The sequence below is a fragment of the Lonchura striata genome, chromosome 1 (genome assembly GCF_046129695.1).
Source record: "Lonchura striata isolate bLonStr1 chromosome 1, bLonStr1.mat, whole genome shotgun sequence".
NCBI classification, from domain to species: Eukaryota; Metazoa; Chordata; class Aves; order Passeriformes; family Estrildidae; genus Lonchura; species Lonchura striata.
The window spans coordinates 150524791-150545522 of NC_134603.1; the positions used below are offsets into that span (position 1 = coordinate 150524791).

Consider the following 20732-nt stretch of genomic DNA (forward strand, 5'->3'; position numbering starts at 1 on the left):
GTTCATCAGGGGCTGGAACTGGGGCTGGTGCTGTTATAAACATCTTTGTTGTGACATGGGCAGTGGGCACCCTCAGCAATTTTGCCAGCAACACCAAGCTGTGTGGGGCGGTTGATGCTGAAGAGATAGGACACCATCCACAGGGACCTGGGCAGGCTGGAGAGGTGGGGCTGTGTGACCCTCATGAACTTCAACACAGCCAAGTGCAACATTCTACACCTGGATGAGGCAATCTCAAGCACCACGAGTACAAGCTGGGCAGAAGGACACTCAGAACAGATTGCCTGGAGAAGCTGTGGATGCCTCATCCTGGAAATGTTCAAGGCCTGGATGGGCTTTGAGCAACCTGGTCTAGTGGGAGTTGGCACTGCCGATGGAACTGGGTGATCTTTAAGGTCCCTTCCAACCCAAACCATTCTTTGATTTAGTAATTATTTAAGTACAGCAGTTCTTCACCATTATTGGAAGAGCAGCATTTTAAGCATATCTTCATGCAGAGAGAGGACTTTTTAAAGTACTAGGTCTCCCAGGTAATGAGGTAGTATCTAGCATGTATAATGAAAGGCTTTATCTAGGCAAATCTTGTTGCATGTTTGCTTACTGCATTAATTTATTTAAACTAAGGCAGAACACAATGCCTTTAGATATTACCAAACTATTTGTCTTGTTCTTAGCAAATTTATTTTATCGCTGGGATCTGTGTTGGAGCTCTGTAATACGTCATTGTAGTAAAATTGAAATCTCTTCCTTTAATGTTTGTTTTGCTCTTGCAGTCGTATTGTCTGACATTATAGGAACTCTGATAGTCAGAGTTGATGAATTATTTTTTCCTTTGGAAAAATTACAGTCTGACTGCAGAAACAAGTACGATTGGATGTTTTCTTTAGAAAGAAATAAAATGTATATTGCAGATTTTGAACTGATTTCAGTACAGAAGGGCCATCACTTACACATCACATGTGTAAGTGAAAGTGGGCCAATATCTAGTATTCAGAATGGTTGCTCAGGCTCAGCTGTTGGTGAATAAACATGGTCTGCACTCGTATTTAAAAATAAATTTGAAGGCATTGTCTCTGGAGATACTTGTAAGTAGTGTTTGTATATTTTTATGTGCACACCTGTGTCCTCCTGTTTAGACTTTTCTTTAAACAGGTATTTTGTTGCTGCTTATTGAAGTAATTTTTGATCACTTGTTACTTTCCTTAGACACTCTGGGGAAGACAACAAGATGCTGGTGTGTGATACATGTGACAAAGGCTACCACACGTTCTGTCTACAGCCAGTTATGGATGCTGTACCTACAAATGGTTGGAAATGTAAAGTAAGTGGAAAGGTTTCAGAGTAACTCCCAGTCATTTATAAGAGCCCATACTTTGTTATCCACACTGTGCTGTTCCAGGTGTATTGTGGATTGCTGTTGCTGTCTAATATAATTTGTAATTTCTGAAGGAATCCCACTTGGATGTAAATCCTGTGGCTCTATAGCTGCTCTGTGGGGGGAGCTGTCAATGCTGTGGCTGAAGCAGCCTATGTAGGACAGTAAATTAGCCTGCATAGGGAAAAGAGAAGTGTAGGATCCAGGTGCAGTGGATAACCTGCAGTTAATAACAGCTGCTCTCATGATACAATGGGAACAAAAATGTAAACTCAAAGCTATATAGTGGTATATGTAATCCATACTTGAAATCTCCTGATATTCAACTCCTTGCTTATGAAAACAATTCTGCAGCTTGTGGATTCCTCCTGCCTTCCTCAAATGCAAAACCTTTGCATTTGAGGAAGGCAGGATGAATTTGTTGTTTTATCAGTAATTTTCTAAGTGATTGCAGTGGGAAGTCCTTGTATACGAGATGTATGTAATGTTACATCAGTTTGTGGCAGTCATAAGATAACTGAGAGTAGCAATAAAAAAGAAATAAATAAGAAATACTCCTTTCAAGTCAGGGAGTAGTGTCAGGCAACTTCTTGCTTTTGTGCAGGTTATTCATGCTCTGTTTTGAGATCTTGGATAACTTTGTGTTATCAAGGACAAAAGCTGTTAAATTTAATTCAAACCAGAAAAATGTCAGTTTATGGCAGTTCTATCACATTGTGAAATACCATAATTAACTACTAAATTCTTGTGATCTCTAGAACTGTAGAGTATGTGCTGAGTGTGGCACACGAACAAGTTGTCAGTGGCACCATAATTGTTTGGTATGTGACAGTTGTTACCAACAGCAAGACAACTTATCTTGTCCTTTCTGTGAAAAACTGTGCCTCCAAGACTTCCAGAAAGATATGTTGCATTGTCACATGTGCAAAAGGTGAGTATCCAGCTTTTGTTAATTTGTACTAAAATGCATAAAGCTTATGATGAGCTGTGTGACATGGATGGATTTCTGGGAAGGATGTACAATGTGTTTGATGTACAATGCCACAGGATCTTGGGCAGGTCCTTGATCCTTCATCCCTAAATACAATGAACAATAGCAGGGTAGCTTTATTTTAATCTTAGTAGATAAGTATTAATTGGCAGTTACTTGATGGTACCTGGCAGTTACTTGCTGCAAGCTGCTGCTGCCTATTGAATTTAATGTATTTTGTGAGGAAGCAGACTGAAAATATCATTGTCCTAAAGTTTGAAGACTCTTGTTTGCAGTGATCTGGGTTGGTTTTTGTTGTTTTGTTTTTGTTTTTGGGTTTTTTTTTAAATTTCCAAGTTTATGTTTTCTGTTTAATTTTATATGTTTTACTATTTCAGTAATTAAAAAAACCCTAAAGTTACAGTATATAAAAATACAGTATTTGGAACATTTTAAGATTGTAAGCTGTATTTTGTATTCAATAATGCATCTCACTCTGCAGCATCATGATGGTGCTCTACATCTTGTGGAGTCTGATTGGCTTTAGGGACAATTTAGGTCTTTAAGTTTGTTCATTCTTTTTTACATGCTGACATATTATGCTTATTCCTGTAAAGTTCTCCATAATCAAGCATTGGTTGAAAATCTCTGTTTCCCCATAAGAAGGAGAAATAGTGCTATTTTTAATGGATTTTTACTATGGTGCTTTATATTTTCATTACTAAAATCACAGACAAATAAATTAAATCACAATAAATTAATCTCCCCAGATGGATTCACATAGATTGTGACAGATCTCCAGGTAGTGAATTGGAGTCTCAATTGAAAGACTACATCTGCACTCTTTGTAGACAAGGAGAAGGGGATCAGACTCAGTCATGTGATGTAATGAACACTTCTGAACTCATTCCTGAACCTGACAGTATAACAGGTAATGAAACTTAAACTTCAAAGTTCTGAAATGCTAACATCAGATGTAATATCTGTAATCTCACCAAGTCTTGTGAGCCAGACACTCAGATTTTACTCTGTGAGGTTCATCCCTTCCTCTATCTAACAGGAGCTGCTCAGGCACTCCATGGGTGGCTTCTCTTTCTGGCTTCAGGATCCTGGATACAAACATGGGCTCGTGAGCACCATAATTGTGGCTCTCAACCTTCCAGCTCCAGCCTCTCAGCCTGTAGCTGTAAACTTCACTGATTTATTTTGGATGTGGTACAGTTCATAAATGTATGCATGTGACAGGCTGGCTGTTTCACTCGTTTGTGCCTGGTAGATATTTTTGGAGACATTCAGTTCTCCTGTTTCTCTCTAGCTGCTGGTCAGTGTCATAGTGCCTGTTCTCCTCACTTCATCCAAGAAGGACAGAGCAGTGGGAGCTGGACTGTATTCAAGGGACACGTGTTTATTTAACTAGACAGCTTTTAATAGGTTTTCCTTTTTCAAAGCAATATATAATCAGTCATCTTGTTTCTGAGACATTCTTATTTTAAGTAGACAAATCATGCAGAAGATGGAAAGTTGTGGAGAAGTTTGAAGTATGTTTTAAAAAATAAGTCAGTAACAGTAAGGAGGAAGCACAGGGAGAACTTGGATCTGCTGATCTGAGCCCCGTGGGTCATCCACAAGAGCTGTGTTATGAACTCAAAACTAAATGCTTTTGAGTATTTCACACCACGTGCTCTGTTGGGTAGCACTCAGGCTGAATTTCCCTGGAGAAGCACATCTGTGGTTAAATTCAGAAGCAAGGTAAAATGTAACAGATTAACTGCACAGCCACTGCCATGTGTAATTTTTGGGCTTGCAGCAGTCCTTGTGCACTGATCTTTTGTCTTCCATAAGTATCTGTGGTTTTCGAGGCCTAGTAAATTTTGGCAGGAAAGGGGAAGTGTTGAGCTACAGCAAAACTCTAATGTTTGTGTTCAAACGGATGTTTTATATAAACAAGTCATCCCTTTAATGTTAGCCTGTACATTACCTTTTGTGAGCAGTAAAGACATGATGGAAGAGGTGCTCCTGGAGGAAGGGCAGTGACAGGAGGGAAATGTCTCTAAATTACTTCACTCTGTCAGTGAACACCAGGTTAGGAAGAGTGGCCACTTCAGCCTTTGCAGATCATTTCCTTTCTGAAAGCTTAGGAGAGGCTCTGGACTCCCAGGCAGTGTTCTTGGAGCATTTTGAAGATATCCAAAACAAAACATACATTGTCACAGCTCCCGGTCTCCTACAAAAAACACTTTTGAGTAAGTAGCAGGTTAATCTGAAGTTTTAAGCAATTGCACAATGCTTCTGTTAGGATTTCTAGGTAGTAGAAACATTGACAAGCATGCTCTTGTCCCCAGGGAAGAACAGGACTGTCATCTCATGTGCTAGGAGTAATCTGGAGCTATTACATCAGTAGAATCATGCAGGATTTTATACCCAGGAGAACACATCTGTACTTTAAAATCAGATTTGGAGCCAATCTAAATGATCATTTTCTTGAAGTTAAAATATCGCTTTAAAGTTGACAGAGTCTGAGAGCAGCTTTTAGGGTGCTAAAAGTAGTATCATCTAATAGTTGTGGGCTTTTTGAACTTAAAAAAGTCTTTCTTGATGCAGGAAGCTATGTCTGTTTCCCTTTCCTTTGTGCTAACATCCATGGAGGATCAGTTCTCTTCAAGTTAATGCTTGTTATATACTTTGTTTTCCATACTTCATATTAATGAATTTCCTTAACTGAAAAAGTTTTCACACAAGGTGGGGGGTGGGAGGGGGGAATTTCCTGTTTCTGTGCCCTGTAATGATCCTGTCAGCTAAAAAAACACTCAGTTGTGCCTTTTTCCATGCAAAGATAAAGATATCCTAGTTCTAAAGTGGCAAAATTCAGTTTTCATGTTGTCGAACACATAAGGTGAAAATCAGTGTTCCCAGTGCTGATGGTAGATGGAACTTCATATCTGTGCCATAATCCACTGTATTTGTATACAAATTTGAAGCTTTCATGCTGCCAGTTCTATTGAATTTTACAGACTTGGAATTTAAGAAAATTCTATCTTGTATTGCTCAGGCTGTGCAGAAGTCTGTGACTGGGTGCATATTTTCACTATTAGGTGTATGTAATTGCCTTACAGACATCTGAAAGCTTCAGAGTTAAGGTTAATGAGTAAAATGTTCTTAATTTTTAAGGAGTACTGTGTAGTCTCCTTAACCTTCTCACTGACCTGACTTGTCCTAAATCCTGTCATCATTAAATATCAGTGTCTCTTGAGCCAAAAGGTCAAATAGTGACAGGAGTTGCTGATGCCAAAGTAGTAGAATAAACACAGCAATTTTAATAACTGTTTTGCTTCTCCTTAAGCTTGTACAAATGAAATGGAAATGGAAAGTGGTGGAGAGGCTATGGCATTTCAGGAACAACCCATTACAGGTGATGGCCCTGATCAGGAATCAGCTGTTGGGTGTGTTACAGAAGGTAAGAAAGAGTTTTGCAGTCTGAGAAAATACCAATTCAGAACCCTTCAGAACCAGAACCTTCTTCCAGTCAGTAAATTTTTAGTGCTTTATAAATGCAAGGGGAAAAGGCACCCAAAAAGCAGGAGACATATTGTAACAGTACTATCTGAGCTCTCAAGCAAGAGTAATAACTTCTTTGCTTGATAAGTGTTTTACTGAAGGTGAAGAGTGTCTTCAGAATATTTGTGTTGCTTTACTTTTGTATGTTTGTTTTACTTTCTTGTTAGGAATGCCTTTTTCCAAGCTGGAAAAATAGTTGAATGCTTTGTATGCTGGAAGTTTGTGATAAAACCCAATGACTTGTTACTGTGCAAATACGGTCACTCACACTTTTTCTTATGTGTTTTATGGTTGTAACTCCACAGGCACTTGGTTAAGGATTTTCTGGGTGTTTGTTTTGTTCTGGTTTGTTTTTGGTTTTTTTTTTTTTCCCTTTGTGAGTAAAAGATGATCTTTGACAGGGTTGCAGCAGCTGATCATTTCTGTTTTGGAAGAAACTGCATCTTACCAAATGCACAGGGAGGAGCAGCTAAAGAAGGGTCAGAATCTCTAGGTGTGTTAGTGACCAATATCAAGGGTAAAGAACTTGGCAGTGTGTCCCATTCAGTCCCAGATGATGATGGAAGATGGTTGCTATTAGGGGAGACGAGAAACTTGTGTTTAAATACAAAGTAAAAAAAAAACTCCCAACTTTTCAGATTAGCTGTGATCACTCAGTTGTGCCTCACAGCCTGTGGTAAAAGGGCCATGATTTAAACTGCAAAGAAATATTCAGAATAAAATGCTGTCTACGATCTTAGTGGTTGAGGAAGTTACAGCAGTGTGAGTTAAGAAGAGTCCAAGTGTAATAGAAAGTAAGTAGCCTCTAAGAGAATCAGGGCCCATCAAAGGAAGGTGTGAGAAGCCAAATTCAGAGCAAAGAGTGTGTTTCTTTACAGCGTGGAACAAAAACTCTGGAACTCCTTGATGAAGAAAGTTATGGATAAAAGGTGCTTGATTTGGTTCAAGGGAGGGCTAGATAAATCTTTTTGAAAGAAATTCATAATATATTGCTAAATTAAGTTAAACCAGCAGCAGCTGTTTCTATTTCATTTGATTTCCTAAAGTCTGAAAGACTTTTAGGAGGAAAATATTTTTATTTGTAGTTCTCCTTTTCTTCTTGGTTTTTGGAAATGTTGTGACAGTAGCTTAAAATACATTAATTTATGGTAGCATGCATCTTCAACACACAGAAATTAAAAAGAAGAAATTATTTTTGGCTGCCTACCTGGAAATGTGTGTTCAGTTCTTCAAAAATTAATCTTGGACCTATTTTCTTTTAATTGACTCTGCTGTGTTTTTAGGGAAGAAAAATAATGAACTAAAAATATAGACTACTGTAAAAATAGGTAAAAAGAAAGATATTAATGAAGGATATTTTAAGCTGCATATTAAATTCACTGATGTAAAGTGATACATGTTGGCCTGCATGATGTGTACCAAGTATACTTGTTGACCAGAACACCAGAAGATTTTTTCTTTTTCACAGTGAGCCTTTAATGTGGTTGTACTTAATTACAGGCATATCACCAGGAGAAAACACCAAACAACTGGAAGCAGAAATCTCTGTTGAAATCAATTTAGCTGAAATGGAAATGTCTCCTAAAAAGACACCAGCATCTGGTGACAGTCAGACTGAGAAAATGATGGAAGTGGTAGAAGGTGTTCAAGCTGTAGCACAGCAGGAGTTGGACAAACAAGCTGAAGAGACACAGCTGCCTCAGGGTGGTGTGGAAGTATCAGAAGTGTCCACAGCAGACTCTCGGTCTCTGTCTTCAGTACCTGAGACCATGACTGTGACACCAGAAATTCTGGAGACTGAAAGAAAAGGAGATATTTCTGTCCCTGTTGAACAACAACTGGAAATAATAAAAAAGGAAGAAACCCGTGAGAAATCAGAAGCACCAGCTCTTCTAGAAGTAGAAATTACTGCTTCAAATGGAGGTGTTGCAAATAGTTCACCAGTCAGAGACAAACCCATAAAACCACCAGCTGAGACTTGCCCCTCACTTCCCCCATCACTTAATCTAAACAAGACAAACGTGTCTTCCTCACCAGATGTTTCTCTAGACTTGCATTCTGCACGAGATGTGCAGCACAGTCAGCCCCCAGTGCTGCCTCCAGCTGCTGGGAGTGCTCTCCCAACCACCTACATATCAGTCACTCCAAAAATCGGCATGGGAAAACCGGCCATCACCAAACGCAAGTTTTCCCCTGGAAGACCCAGATCCAGACAGGTAAGCACATGCACTATTCCATTATGTGTTTATTAAACTGCAGTATAACTCATCAAATCCACCTGTTTCTTTGATTCTCCTAAGTGTGTAGTTTATTTCTTCAAGGAATTAATGGTCTGGTAAATAAGAAAGAAGTCAGCCATCATAAAGCTTCTCTGGTGAGAATTGAAGTTTCTTTCGGCTCATGGTTAAAGTAGACTAGAAGAAAATTTGTTGTGTTTTTCATCTGCTACAAATGCAGATAGACATAATGCCGTGCTATTTAAATTACCTTTTAATATTTTTCAGATATGCATTTATTTTGGCTGGTACTCTCAAAGTGTGTTAAAGCTTCTTAAACTGACTTTAGAGAAGAACCTTCTACAACTCTGTGTCTGTTATTCTGCCAGATATTTTCTTGATCGATGTTTCTAGTGGTGTGGTAAACAATTTTGTGGGTTTGTTACATTAGGAAATAGCATGCAAGAACTGTCTTGTACAAATTGTTGTGGTTTGACTAGGATTAAATTTGATAAGTGAAAAGAATCCTCAAGTCTGTCACTTTCTGCAGTGTCTTTCTCTCTATTACTGATGTGTTCCAGGGAAAACGGTTTATCAGTACAGGGTATTCATTTCTTGTTGGTGAAATTCTATACAAAAAGTGTGTCAGTGTGACAAGTTAGTGTTTCATCTTCTCATCACAATTTATTTTTAGTCTTTGGGACTTCCAGATTGATGATTTCGTGCTTTTCTGGACTTAGTGTTAACAAAGCTTTTTTTATATATTGCACAATTCTTTCAGTTTTTACGTGTCACCTAAGGGTTCAAAATTTTTGCTTCCTAAGGTATGAGAGTGTTCTGGAAAGTTTTTCTGCTGTTTCCACTGAGTTTAGGAAATCTGTGTTTGTTGTACTGCAGTTAGGTTTTCCTGGGTCACTGTACAGCCAGGTGTATATATCATATTTGCAGAAATATGTTAATGCCTTAAATAAATTTCTTTTTAGTACTCTTAAGTTCTTACTTTGGGCTTTTGATGAAGGACTGAAAGCTGTTGAATGTGTTCTGTAGACTATGAAAAGAAGAAATTTTTAAATGTCCAGTTACAGGCAGGTGGGGTTTTTTTGAGCAAGATGTATTTGGACAAATCCATGATGTGGAAGGCATTTATTTAAATCACTTTGGATTGCAGACAGAAATAGGTTTAGGTTTATTTTGTGGGGGTTTTAAATTATTCTTTCTGCTGAAAACATTCAGTTTTTTAAAAGAGTGTGTACTTTTCCAAATGGAGAGCTGTTCATAGGAGCAGAAGCAGAATCACAGAATGGGTCAAGATTGGAAGGGATCACAATGGGCCATCTGGTCCAACCTCCCTGCTCAGGCAGGGTCATCCCAGAGCACATGGCACAGGATTGCATCCAGACAGTTTGGTTTCCTGTTACATGGGGATTCTGTGGGACAGGTTGGAAGGCAGTTTTTCACTAGGAATAAAACCAGAAAAATAAGATCTGTTGTTTCTCTGTGTCAGACACTTCAAAATGGATGCTTTCGCCAATTTTGGCTTTTGGAAAGCGTCATACAGGGCAGGTGCTGGCAGCTGAGAAAAGGGCTCCTTGGTGATGTTCCATCATATTTTCCATGCCATTGGAACTCCACAGATCAAGAAGAGACATAAGCCTATTTTAAAACATTTTAACCTAACACACTCTTTCAGTTCTTGTTCACCTGGAGGTGATCACATTGATCTAAAAGCAAGTAAAAAATGGGGAAAAGAATACTGGAGGAAAAGGTGCTTTTATAAAGTTACAGGTAGCTGTTTGGAGTAAACTAGGTCATGTGTGATTCTTTTCTGGGTGACACTGAAGAGCAATTGTCTTCTCAAAAGCAGGTTAATTTTATGAGTTTGGGGTCTGCTTCTTTCTGTTTATAAAATAGCAGTTTCTGCTGTTGTGTGGCTTTTTGTCAGGTGTGAGGTTATGCCATACAAATGTTACCTGGCAGCTGCTGGAGTTCTTGGCTGCCTGTCATAGAGAGGAGGGCAGAAAGTTACACAAATTGAGTGGGTTTTATTGATTAAAGAGATTTTGGCTCCTGTGCCTGGTGAAGTTAACATTGGGTTCACCCCTGCTCCTGTTGTGGAAAGGAATTTCCATTGCAGGACTTGTTCCTTGTCCAGGACTGCTCAGGTTTGAAATAGCTCCTTCATGGAGTCTGATCACTTTGTGAAGCCCAAAGAGAAGCCAACATAATTTCACAAATGGTAATATTCTGCACTTTCTTCTAGAAGTTTGAAAGCTTCTAATATGCAATTTGCTTTGTTGGAATGTCCTTTTCCTCTTTTAAAAATGCAATAATATATCTATTGCAATGGGTTTATAGAACTTCCTATAAAGAAGAATAAGAAAAAAAAATCTCTGGATTCTGGGTATATTTTTCATCAATTTTATAAGATACATGCTTCACTGGAGTTAGGGGAATCCATGCAGAAGGACAGTTTCTGATTTGGATTTGTCCTCATTAAATTAATGTCTTGTGCTGGATGGTAGGACAAATTATCAGCCCTTTCTTTACAATCTGTTAATACAATTGCTAAAAAAATATATTTGAATAATTATTCAGGTTTGCCACTGAATACAAAGTTATGCATAATCTGAAGTGATTTGCTGTGTTAGATATTAGTAGTTTGCTTTAATGATGTGTCTGCAACACCACATTAGGAAAGGACTAAAACCTATCTCAAAAATTAAGACAATATTCTGCTTAAAAAGACTTAATGATGTCAGCATCCCTCTGCCTCCTGCCATTTTTGCAGGCATCCCGACTTTGCTTAGAAACAACAGGAGAAAATCCAGCTTCTAACCCAAAGTGTATAAATCAAAGTGTGGGTACAGTTAGGAGCTGTACGAATTGGCTTTGGCTGGTGCAAGCTTACTCCACTTGAGGAACGTGTCATCTCCTAACAGTAAGGTGCCCTGCTGACAATGTTTTTTAGGACATGTTTTTTATCCATACCCTCAGCTACAGGAAAGCTGCATTCTGCCCCATGAGAGGACCTTCTGCCTGCCAGGCTCTGCATCCCACTGGGTTTTGTTCCATGGATTGTCTGCTCCTCGTGTTCCACTACTCCACAGTGCATCCAAATTAATTTCTACATGTATATGAAATTTAAGTGTTCATAGATCACAAGATACTTAACTCTGAGCTGCCAGCATGGCCAGGTTTTTACAGTGCTGTCCTTACAGTTGTGTCTGTCCAGTTTTTTCTCTATGGAATATGGACATGCTTCACTCTTGCCTGTAAATTGCAAATTTATTTTAGGGGCAACACCTCTCTTTAGTAATCTTCAATTTTCTTCTGAAGGAGGAGTCTTAGTAGAAATGATCATGTAAGTTTATTAATGACTAATCTGACACAGATCAAGTTTGAAATGAATCTTCTCAAGGAAAAAGACTATTTTCTATGGAAGTCTATGTTCAATGGTGTTGTATTTATGCTGTATATCCAAGTTGAACAGATTTGAAATAGTTATTTTTGCTATGGCACTGTGTACTGGAAAGCATAAGATTAAGTCAGTAAATGGAAGACATTACAAATTTTGGCACTGAAACATTGGTAGGTGAAGAGTTGAGAGCATTCTGTAGAATAATTCTGAATAAAAACCAATAAACTTCTGCTGGTTTTGTAAATTCCATAAATATTATTTTAGTATTACTCCAGAGTGTGTTTCTTGAGAAATACCTTGTTCAGAGGTATTTAATTTTCATCATGAAGATGTCAGTGATCGCTGTTCCACAACACACTGAGTATCTGTTAGTGTTTTAAGAGATTTTTTTTTTTAATGAGATTAAAAAAGGCAGAGCACTGTGATGGGTTTGGAGGTGAGCTGTCTTGGATGGTATGGGTTCTTTTGCTCTCTTCACTTATATGGTATCACTAAGTTTGTTGTTGTAAAAGGTAGATGTGCAAAAAAAGATGTAAAAAGAGTCTTTTTCAAGGATCTGTTGTTGTTACAGTTTTTACACTTGGTGCTTGGTTGTTTTTTTCAGTTTTTTTAATGAGAAGAGCTGTATTTTCAAGTGATTAAAGTTTGTTCACAACCCTAAAATTACATTAAATATTAAATTGCAAATCCAGCTTTGTACATTTGCAATTGCAGTAGGATTCATAGAGCATTAAGCAGCTAAACACAGTCAGTGGTAATTTAGTGAGATCTCCTGACCCTTGCTGACACTGGGTTTCCTTTTGTTATAATTTACTTGCAGCTGTGTTGTTCAATTTTGAGGACTCAAGAATATGATGGAGAATTAGAACTTCCTGTTTCTGTCACAGTACATAATTATTGCTGGGGTTCTGATGTAAATGAACTGAATAGAACTTTCTCTTCAGTGTTGTGTAGTAATAGGCATTAATTAAAAGCCAAAAATATAATTAATGCATCTCTTTGATGTAATTCATTTGTTCGTGGCATTGTGGAAATGTGTGTTTTTAATTAAGTTTATCTGACCAAGAATTCAAATTTTTCTGATATACAATAAAACTTGGATTAAATTTCCAATTTAATTCATAACAATATGGTTTATGAATCATATACAAATTATTTTGTTTTGCAGGACTGATTTCATATTCAGATTTAATGTTCTTTTAGCTTTTTAATCTTTTGAATATATTTAATCACTAGAAAAGTTATCTTCTTAAAAGGAGAATAGTTTTATACCTTCAGACTAAGAGTAGGTAATTTTAGTTGTTGAGTATTTTCAGCATGTTTAAGATCTTGAATTTTGGCAACTTGAGTATGTTGCTTCCTTTACATATTGATGCCAAGATTTTTTCTTTGATAAATGGATTTTCTTTGTGTTTCTGTACAGATTTTCTTTGGGTTGCCTCTTCATAAGAACAGTTAACTACCATGCATTATGAATTTCACAAGTAATGAGGAAACAAATTAAAATTCAATGAAAGTTTGAATTTTACCTGCTAAAATTGACTGTTACTTGGTATTAAAACTAGGGTTGGAATAGTTAAGGCAAATCTCTTGTGTCACAGACCTGCTGATGTAGTTGTCTACCAGTGTATCAAATTTCCTTTTTTCCCCCCCCTCCATTTCTGACATGATGTCCCTGTTGTGTCAGGAATGTTCTGTCCTTGTGCCCTGGGTGTGAACAGGGACTTGTCCATCTCCAGGTGTGAAGGTGAGAAGGTTTTTTACCCAGCACTATTCCCCTGTTACAGGCTGATAGATCTCTTGATCTTCTGAGTTGTCTGCACGATGACCACCTATCTGCAGTCAAGGAAAAAACTGGATAGCAAAACTTTCAATCCAGGGTGTTCATTCCAGCCACAGTGACTGGAACCCTTGAGCAGCTGCTGTCAGGAGCTGTTCTTCTGGAGTGGGTTTTTTGGCAGAGGGGAGGCTTTGATGGCCTTCCCAAGCACACAGGTGCTCTGGGCACTAAGCAGTTTGTAGGTTGTGTGTCCAATTAGCACCTTGTGTGGGCAGAATTGTCAAATTGTTATTTTTAATATTATATATTTATATTTTTATATTATATATTATTTTTTTATATTTAAGTGTTACATTGTCCTTTTCCTGTGCAGAGCTAAACTCCTAGAAAGCAGATTTATGCTGAATACCACTGTGTCCACACTGTGGGTTGTACCAAGTGTTGGAGTTTTTACCCTGAGACTTTTATCCATAATTAGGCTTTTAGGTCACTGACAAGCTTTCTCTTTTGAGTGTCAGATCACTTGAGGGATATCCCTGTTTTCTGTAAGTGCACCTGTTAGTAAGACACCTCTTTACAGTTCAAGATGAATGTATATTTTGATGGAGTTGTTGATTCCAAAGAAACTTATTTCACACACATTCTTGATGGAGAAATTGCATTTCAGAAAGGGGAAAAAAATAACAAAACCCAACACATTTTGCAGAGCCATTTCATTTTCCTTGATGCTTATTATTATTGTACATCCCAGTATTCAAAGGTGTAAATGTGTTTGGGCTTGCCCTTGTGAGCAGTTGTGAATAGTTGGGATTGTTTGTATGCATGAGGTTATTCCATATCAGCCCTGGGATTATGCTGTTGAATGGCATTCTGGGGAAGATAAACCTGCACTTTTCATCAGTTGTACTTGTGATCCTGGTATTCAATATTTTTTACTCTCACAAATTTAGAATTAGGAAAATGTACTGTCCTTTCTTAATCTAATGTGTAAATTGGCAGTGAAGTTATTTATGATGTCTGTCTCCCACAGAGACAGACATCATAAATCTCTGTGCTTGAGAAAGGCTTCCACAGATTTTACTTTCTGTGAGGAGCCTCAGTACTTTTTGTCTTGGTTGTCTTAGCATTTTCTTCTCATTTTGCTTTATTTCTACTGACAGTTGTACAATATCTCACCATGATGGAACAACATAAATAGGGATAATAATTAGTTAAAAGAGCTTGTAGGTACACCATTTGGATGTATATTATTACATGTACATAATAACATGTTAAAACGTGATACCACAGCATAACATGAAAACACTGGGGTGAAAAAAAAATCAGTGGTAGAGTTTTATAATGGTTTATTTGTAGCAGAATTGCAGGAATGAGCTACTTTGTTGATTACCATGGCTATTTTCCTTTTCTTTTGTCTAATGGTTTATTCATATTCCTTTTGTTTGCTGTGCTTCTCAGATTAGTTGTTGCTGTGATTGGGGGTAGTTTAGCTTCAAAAGTCAACTGAGGCCATCAGTTCTTTCAAAATGTGATTTGGAGTATAAAAGGAGATGTTACCACCTCCAACTACTGTCTTCTTCACTGATGCAATAAAATTTAGGCCTGTAATTTGTTGTTGTTATGATTACTTGCTTTAGATTTGTATTAATCTTTGTTTATAAAACTCATTTTCTTGTACTTAACCATCAGTTGGAAGTAAATACTGATTTTAGGGCATGTTTCAGTGAGAACCTAAAACTTTCCCACTTTCTACTCACTCAGTGAACTAATTGACTACTTAAGTTAATGTAGAAATGCCTATGCCTGCATGTGCTTTGCTTTTCAGATTTATTTTTGGTTGCTTGCTTTTTGCTTTTATGCTTTTTTTTTTTTACGTTGCAAAGTTTTATACATCTATTTTCTCACCTACCATATCCTAGGGGGCTTGGAGTACCAATAATACAGTCAGCCCACCTTCCTGGTCCCCAGATATTTCAGAAGGTCGGGACATTTTTAAATCCAGACAGCTTCCTGGCAGTGCCATTTGGAGCATCAAAGTGGTAAATAACTTGAATTTATTTTCATGTATCCATTGCTATCTTTCTGCTGTAGAGATTAGTGATGAAATTCTGTCTCTCACACCTTAATTAATCTTCCTTTTTGTTACTGTTCAAGATCTCTAAAAATTATTGAAGCTCTGGAGGTTTCAGGTTAAAAGATGTGAGCTTTCCAGAGCATACACTATGATGGCATTGCCTTGATTTTCAGTGGCAAAGAATACTTTGTATTACCCAAATTTTGTGTGTGTTGAGTACATCACTTTTTGTGGTTGGCTTTACGCAGCTGTCAAAATAAATTACCTGAGAAGGAAAATGTTTTTAAGACTGGCAGTAAGGTAAGCCAGGCATGGAAAGGAGCAGAGATCTGAAGGATGGCTTGGATTTGTTGCTGTGGAGAAATCTTGCAGAGTGGATTCAAAGTGACATTGTTTTTAGCTGATGGGGGAATAAACAAAAACTTTCCTACCTGATTACATGGATCAAAATTGTATCCACAGTGACATTTACTATTAAAAACACCTGAAGTAACTAAAGTAGAATTATTTGGTTTAAGTAAAGGCAAAGAAAAGCTAAATTATGAAACTGGCAAATAGTTGTAGCTTCCCAATGATTTAAGTTCATCTCACTTTAACTCTCATGCTAATTTTATTTTGATTTGACATCAGCTTAGCTTTTGCTGCTTTAAGCATTAATTTTCAGCTTAATATTCAGCATTAACATTGGTATAAGTATGTGCTTATTCCTGTTACTAGTTGTGTGAAAATAACAGTACTGACTCCTGTTCTGAAGCAGAAAATAAGAAACTTGTCAGAAGAGTTTCCAAAATTGATGATTGTATGTCCTATGTGTGTATATGTATTAGCTCCATAGATATCTAAGGACATTTTTTGTTTCACCTCAGCCTCCAGCAGCATCCTTCCTTTCACTCCTCAAATATCATTGTGTTACATTAACTTGGTGTGTGAGTCAATTTAATTTCTTTTTCCTTTATTAGATGGATGTTAATAAAATCTTAGCATTGGCCATTTTTTCCTTTAATTATGACCATAAAGTTCAATGTCTTCTTTAAAGCAGGAGCTGGAATATTTGAGAAATACTGGAGTGAATATTGATCCCACAATGCTTCTCCCCATCCAAGGGACTCCTGTCTCCATCAGTAAAGGCCCTTCATGTCTCTTGGTGACACAGTCCCCACTGAGCTTTGTTGCTTCCATCAATGTTGTTTTACAGAGCAAATGTTTTGCCTTGGTATTCAAAGTATTTTGCAGCAAGCGTTTGGATACCTCATACTCTGTACTCCATACTTGGGCTGTATTGGGAGCTGAGATTATTGACAAATATGAAGTGCAATAAATAATCTCAGTGCTTATTCTGTTGTAGGAAAGGTGTTTATTTGAGTATGTGCCATAATTATCAGATTATTACACAGATTAGAGGCTTTGAGACACATTGTAAAGATGTCTGATATATCAGCCAGAATTTGTGGATGTGAATATGTTCTTTTTCTCTCTGGAAATGATTAAAGAGGATGAAGAATCCTCTTGTGCTTAGTTCATTTTGAAATTTTGAAAAAAGAAAAAAAAAAACAAAAAAGAAGAAACCCTAAATTTCAAATTTAAGTAACTCTATGAATTACAGGTAATTACTAGTAAAAACATACTTACTCTCCCAAGGATAATTGTAATTGAACACACTGAATACTCCAAAGCACAACACTGCAACTCTGCTTCTGCATCTTAAATAAGAAGGGAGAAAAGAAGCTGTCTGTAAATCAAGTGGAGATTGTGTAAGGAAAACTTCACATTATGAGGAATGTTGATCTGAGTGTAATTGATAGAATTAATACAAAAAACTCTCTTTGTATGTGCTGAATTAAGAGAGTTTCATGGAGCCAACTCCCACTTTCCTTTGTGAGCGGGACTCAATCCTAATAAATTCCAGGTCTCACTTGATTATTCATAGTGTAATAAAAGCATCTACCAGTAATCAAGTGTCCAGACCCTGCGCAAAAGTCCCATGATTGTCTGGGCTGACTGTTCAAAGGGAAAAGAAAAATGAATCATAGAATAAAATATATATTTTGGAAACTTTGCAAATGAGGTGTGGGGGAGCTGGTGGGGGAAATCCATATTTCCAGTTACTCCTGAGCAGAAAATAAACATTTCTGGTTTTTGCTGCTTTCTCACTGATGATAAAGGTGATCATATTATGCCATGTAAGTAATTAAAGCTATTTCACACAGATTTATGCAGAGATTTAATGACCATGCCCTGGTGTGCTTGTACTCACTGGAAATCACAGGGTGTTTTTTACTTATGTTTTTCCCTAGATGAACTGAACAAGTTTGAATCCCACGTAGCAAAAGAACTTGAGAGGTTTCATTTACACTGTTACCTTACATTGAACAGGGCCGAGGATCGGGATTCCCAGGGAAGCGGAGGCCACGTGGAGCAGGTCTGTCAGGAAGAGGTGGCAGAGGAAGATCAAAACTGAAGAATGGAGTTGGGGCTGTGGTCATTCCAGGGGTGAGGATAGCTTTTTTTAAAGTCATATTGCAGTCTGTTAATGTAACACATTTAATCAGCTATAATTTTTGTATTAAAATATTGCACTAAAAAAAACAACAAGCTGTACAGAGCCAGGGGTGTTTGATGGAGCCTGGCTGTTACTGCTTGCGATGAAGAACTAGAACATTACAGCTCAGTGGGCCTCAGGCAATTCTGTGCTACTCTTGCCATTTAAAAACACAACAGTTGGGAGTCTTAAAGTACTCCTTCCATTTCCTTGGGTGCAGAATGTGCTGGGCAAAGGCAGCACTGACTGGAACAACCCAGAAGGAGAGATCAGGGTTTGTGCATGAGAATGTAGCAGCAGCCGTAGGAGAGCAGAGCGAAGGTTTTTCTAGACTGAATGGTGGTGCAAGAGTGCAGAACAGAGAGGAGGGGACATTTCAGCAGTTTGTGGCTTGGGGACTTACTTGCTAAACAGGAGGATGTGTCTTTTTCTTGGGCAGCCTGTGCTGGAACTTGCTTTCATAAATCTGCCCATTTAGCTTAAAAAGACTTCAGGAAACCATGCTATCCATTTTCAGTTCTGTGTTTTAAGTGGCTGCCTCCTGGATTAGCTGCCTGCCCCTCAGTTCTCTTAGATAGACAATGAAAACCTGGTTTCTATTCACTTCCTCCATCCATGCCACTCAATTTCTGCAGACCTCCATCATTTCTCCTTCTTTTCCTTCCAGTCTTGACTTGCAAGTATGGACAATGTTTTTTGCAGTCTTGACTTGCAAGTATGGAGGATGTGTTTTGAGTTATTCCTTGTATGGAAGCTACTCCATATTTCTGACCATCAATACCAGTTCTTTTGTCATGTTAATTTCCTTATTTTGTGGAGTTCCATCCGCTATTATATAGCCCAGCACTCAGCTTTATGAAGTTCTTGTGCAGATCTTCACACTTGTCTTTTGGATTTTATTACTCTGAATATCCCAATCCTGTTGGCAAGCTTTGCCACCTTGCTTCTCACTTGATTTTTCAGATTGCACATGAGTGTGTGAGCACCACCACCTGTTAGCAGTCAGGCCTGTCAGATTTCACCTAGTGCTATTCTCCCATATACAAAATTGATAATTTATTGCCCTCTTTTGTGTCTTGTATCAGTACAGGGACCATTCCTCTTCAGTTTAACTTTTTTTAGGTAGCTTTGGTGAAGGACTTTGCCAGAAGAGTTTGGCAGTGAAGTAAGTTGCATCAATCAGATTTCCCTGTCCCTAGAATTGCTGACTCCTTCAGAGATCCCTTATATATCATGATTTACCACAATTAAAGCATCCTTGACTCTTCAATGAATTGATATATCAGTGACTTTTAGTTCTTTGTTGTGATCAGATGTCTGTTATTCTGTACACAGCTTCTGTCCAGAAACCCTTGAGAAAATAATGATTGTATTTGCTGTCTCTTATTCTTCAGGAGCACTGAAGTGATTGTAAGCAAGTGATTGCTCACTGAAGTTGATAGTTAAGCTACTTAATACTTGAAGCATTTTTAAAACCTGAAAATCCTACACAGTCTTAGTCTGGTCCTCATAAGAAGAGGGATTTTAGTATTAAAAACATGAAAATCTGGACTGTAAAACAAGCATTTTTTTTCCCCACTGTGGGCTTATTCTATTTGAATGCTCCTTTTAAACTTTGATTACCAACAAACCCTGTGTATTTTGAGAGACATCCTGTTCCTTGTATTCAGAGAGGGACTTGCTCATTTTTATGTCTTTATGAAGTAATTCCTGAGACTCTCTTTAGAGCTGTGGTTTTATGTTCTTACATGTAATCTGTTTGAGTTTGTCACACTTTCTGCTGCCTGTGTAATAATATCTTGGAATACTCTGGTATTTATGATTTGAAAAAGGAACAATCATGTCTATCAGTTTTCTCTTTTAGTCATTGGGTGGTCAAGATTCATAAGCAGATTTGTAATTTTAAGCATATAGGGTGAATTCCACTTAGGCTAGTCACAGCACCTTAATGAATTGGAGACATAAGCGTTACTTTGGTGTTAAAATGCACAAATCTTTACTACAAGAGAAGCTGGAGTTTATAGATTAAACTTGTAAAAGTTTTTCTAATTGATCAGAAGAGAGTGATTTAGGTAACTTGCTATAAATACAAAATGGACATCACTCTTCACCGTGTCCTAAAGAAATTTGATCCTTTGAGTCATCACGTAGCTCCAGAGTTCCAGAGATGTGGCTGCCTTGTGATAGAGTAGATAAAGTTAGCAGTACCAAGAGATCAGCCTTTTGTCATATAAATGTTTGAAATGGGTGTGTTTTCAGTCAATTTGCACAAAATAATTCTTACTCAGGATGGGATCAGTGGACAGCCACTCAGATTTGGAAGTACTTGATATATCTTGGGAATGAGGAAAAAGGTGGCTGCAGCTTTAGCCATGGTGGGTCAGCGCTGGGGTTCAGCAAACACTAACATTGCAGTCATTCAGTCCTTCAAATTCTGCTTTTTTGCATGTGCAATTACAAGTGAAACCTGTGGAAAAGTAGGTAAGGGAAATGTTGTCCCTGAAGGTATCAAGGTGTTTCAGGTGCTTTGGGGTTAACTGGGTAGTTACAGTTGCAGTGCTCTCCAATATTTGGTAATCAAAGCACATAAAGAATATATTCCCTTTTTAGCTGTTTCTTTAGATTTTTTGTAAAGCATTTTTTGGTGCTTTACATCAGCATACATGTACTGTGCTGTTTCAGCAACTGTGTATCAGAGGGAATCTTCTAGCTGATATTATGGTATTTACATTTGTTCCTAGAGTTACCTTTGGATTTGTAAAATATTTAAATTATTATTTAAACAAAACTTATCTGTGGAGGACT

General features: G+C 37.7%; 1 protein-coding gene across 11 annotated transcripts in view; it reads left to right on the plus strand.

The window, feature by feature from the left end:
• KMT2C (lysine methyltransferase 2C) overlaps positions 1–20732 on the plus strand; it is a 189860-nt gene that overhangs the window by 103049 nt on the left and 66079 nt on the right. For 9 of the 11 annotated variants that reach the window (XM_021555310.3, XM_021555312.3, XM_021555311.3 and 6 more), the window contains 7 exons: positions 1207–1321; positions 2134–2306; positions 3116–3276; positions 5686–5799; positions 7401–8116; positions 15234–15353; positions 17762–17878. In XM_021555310.3, the coding sequence (XP_021410985.2) occupies positions 1207–1321; positions 2134–2306; positions 3116–3276; positions 5686–5799; positions 7401–8116; positions 15234–15353; positions 17762–17878 (1516 nt within the window). The remainder of the gene's footprint in view (positions 1–1206; positions 1322–2133; positions 2307–3115; positions 3277–5685; positions 5800–7400; positions 8117–15233; positions 15354–17761; positions 17879–20732) is intronic. The other 2 variants (XM_021555319.3, XM_021555317.3) reach the window with 2 other exon arrangements.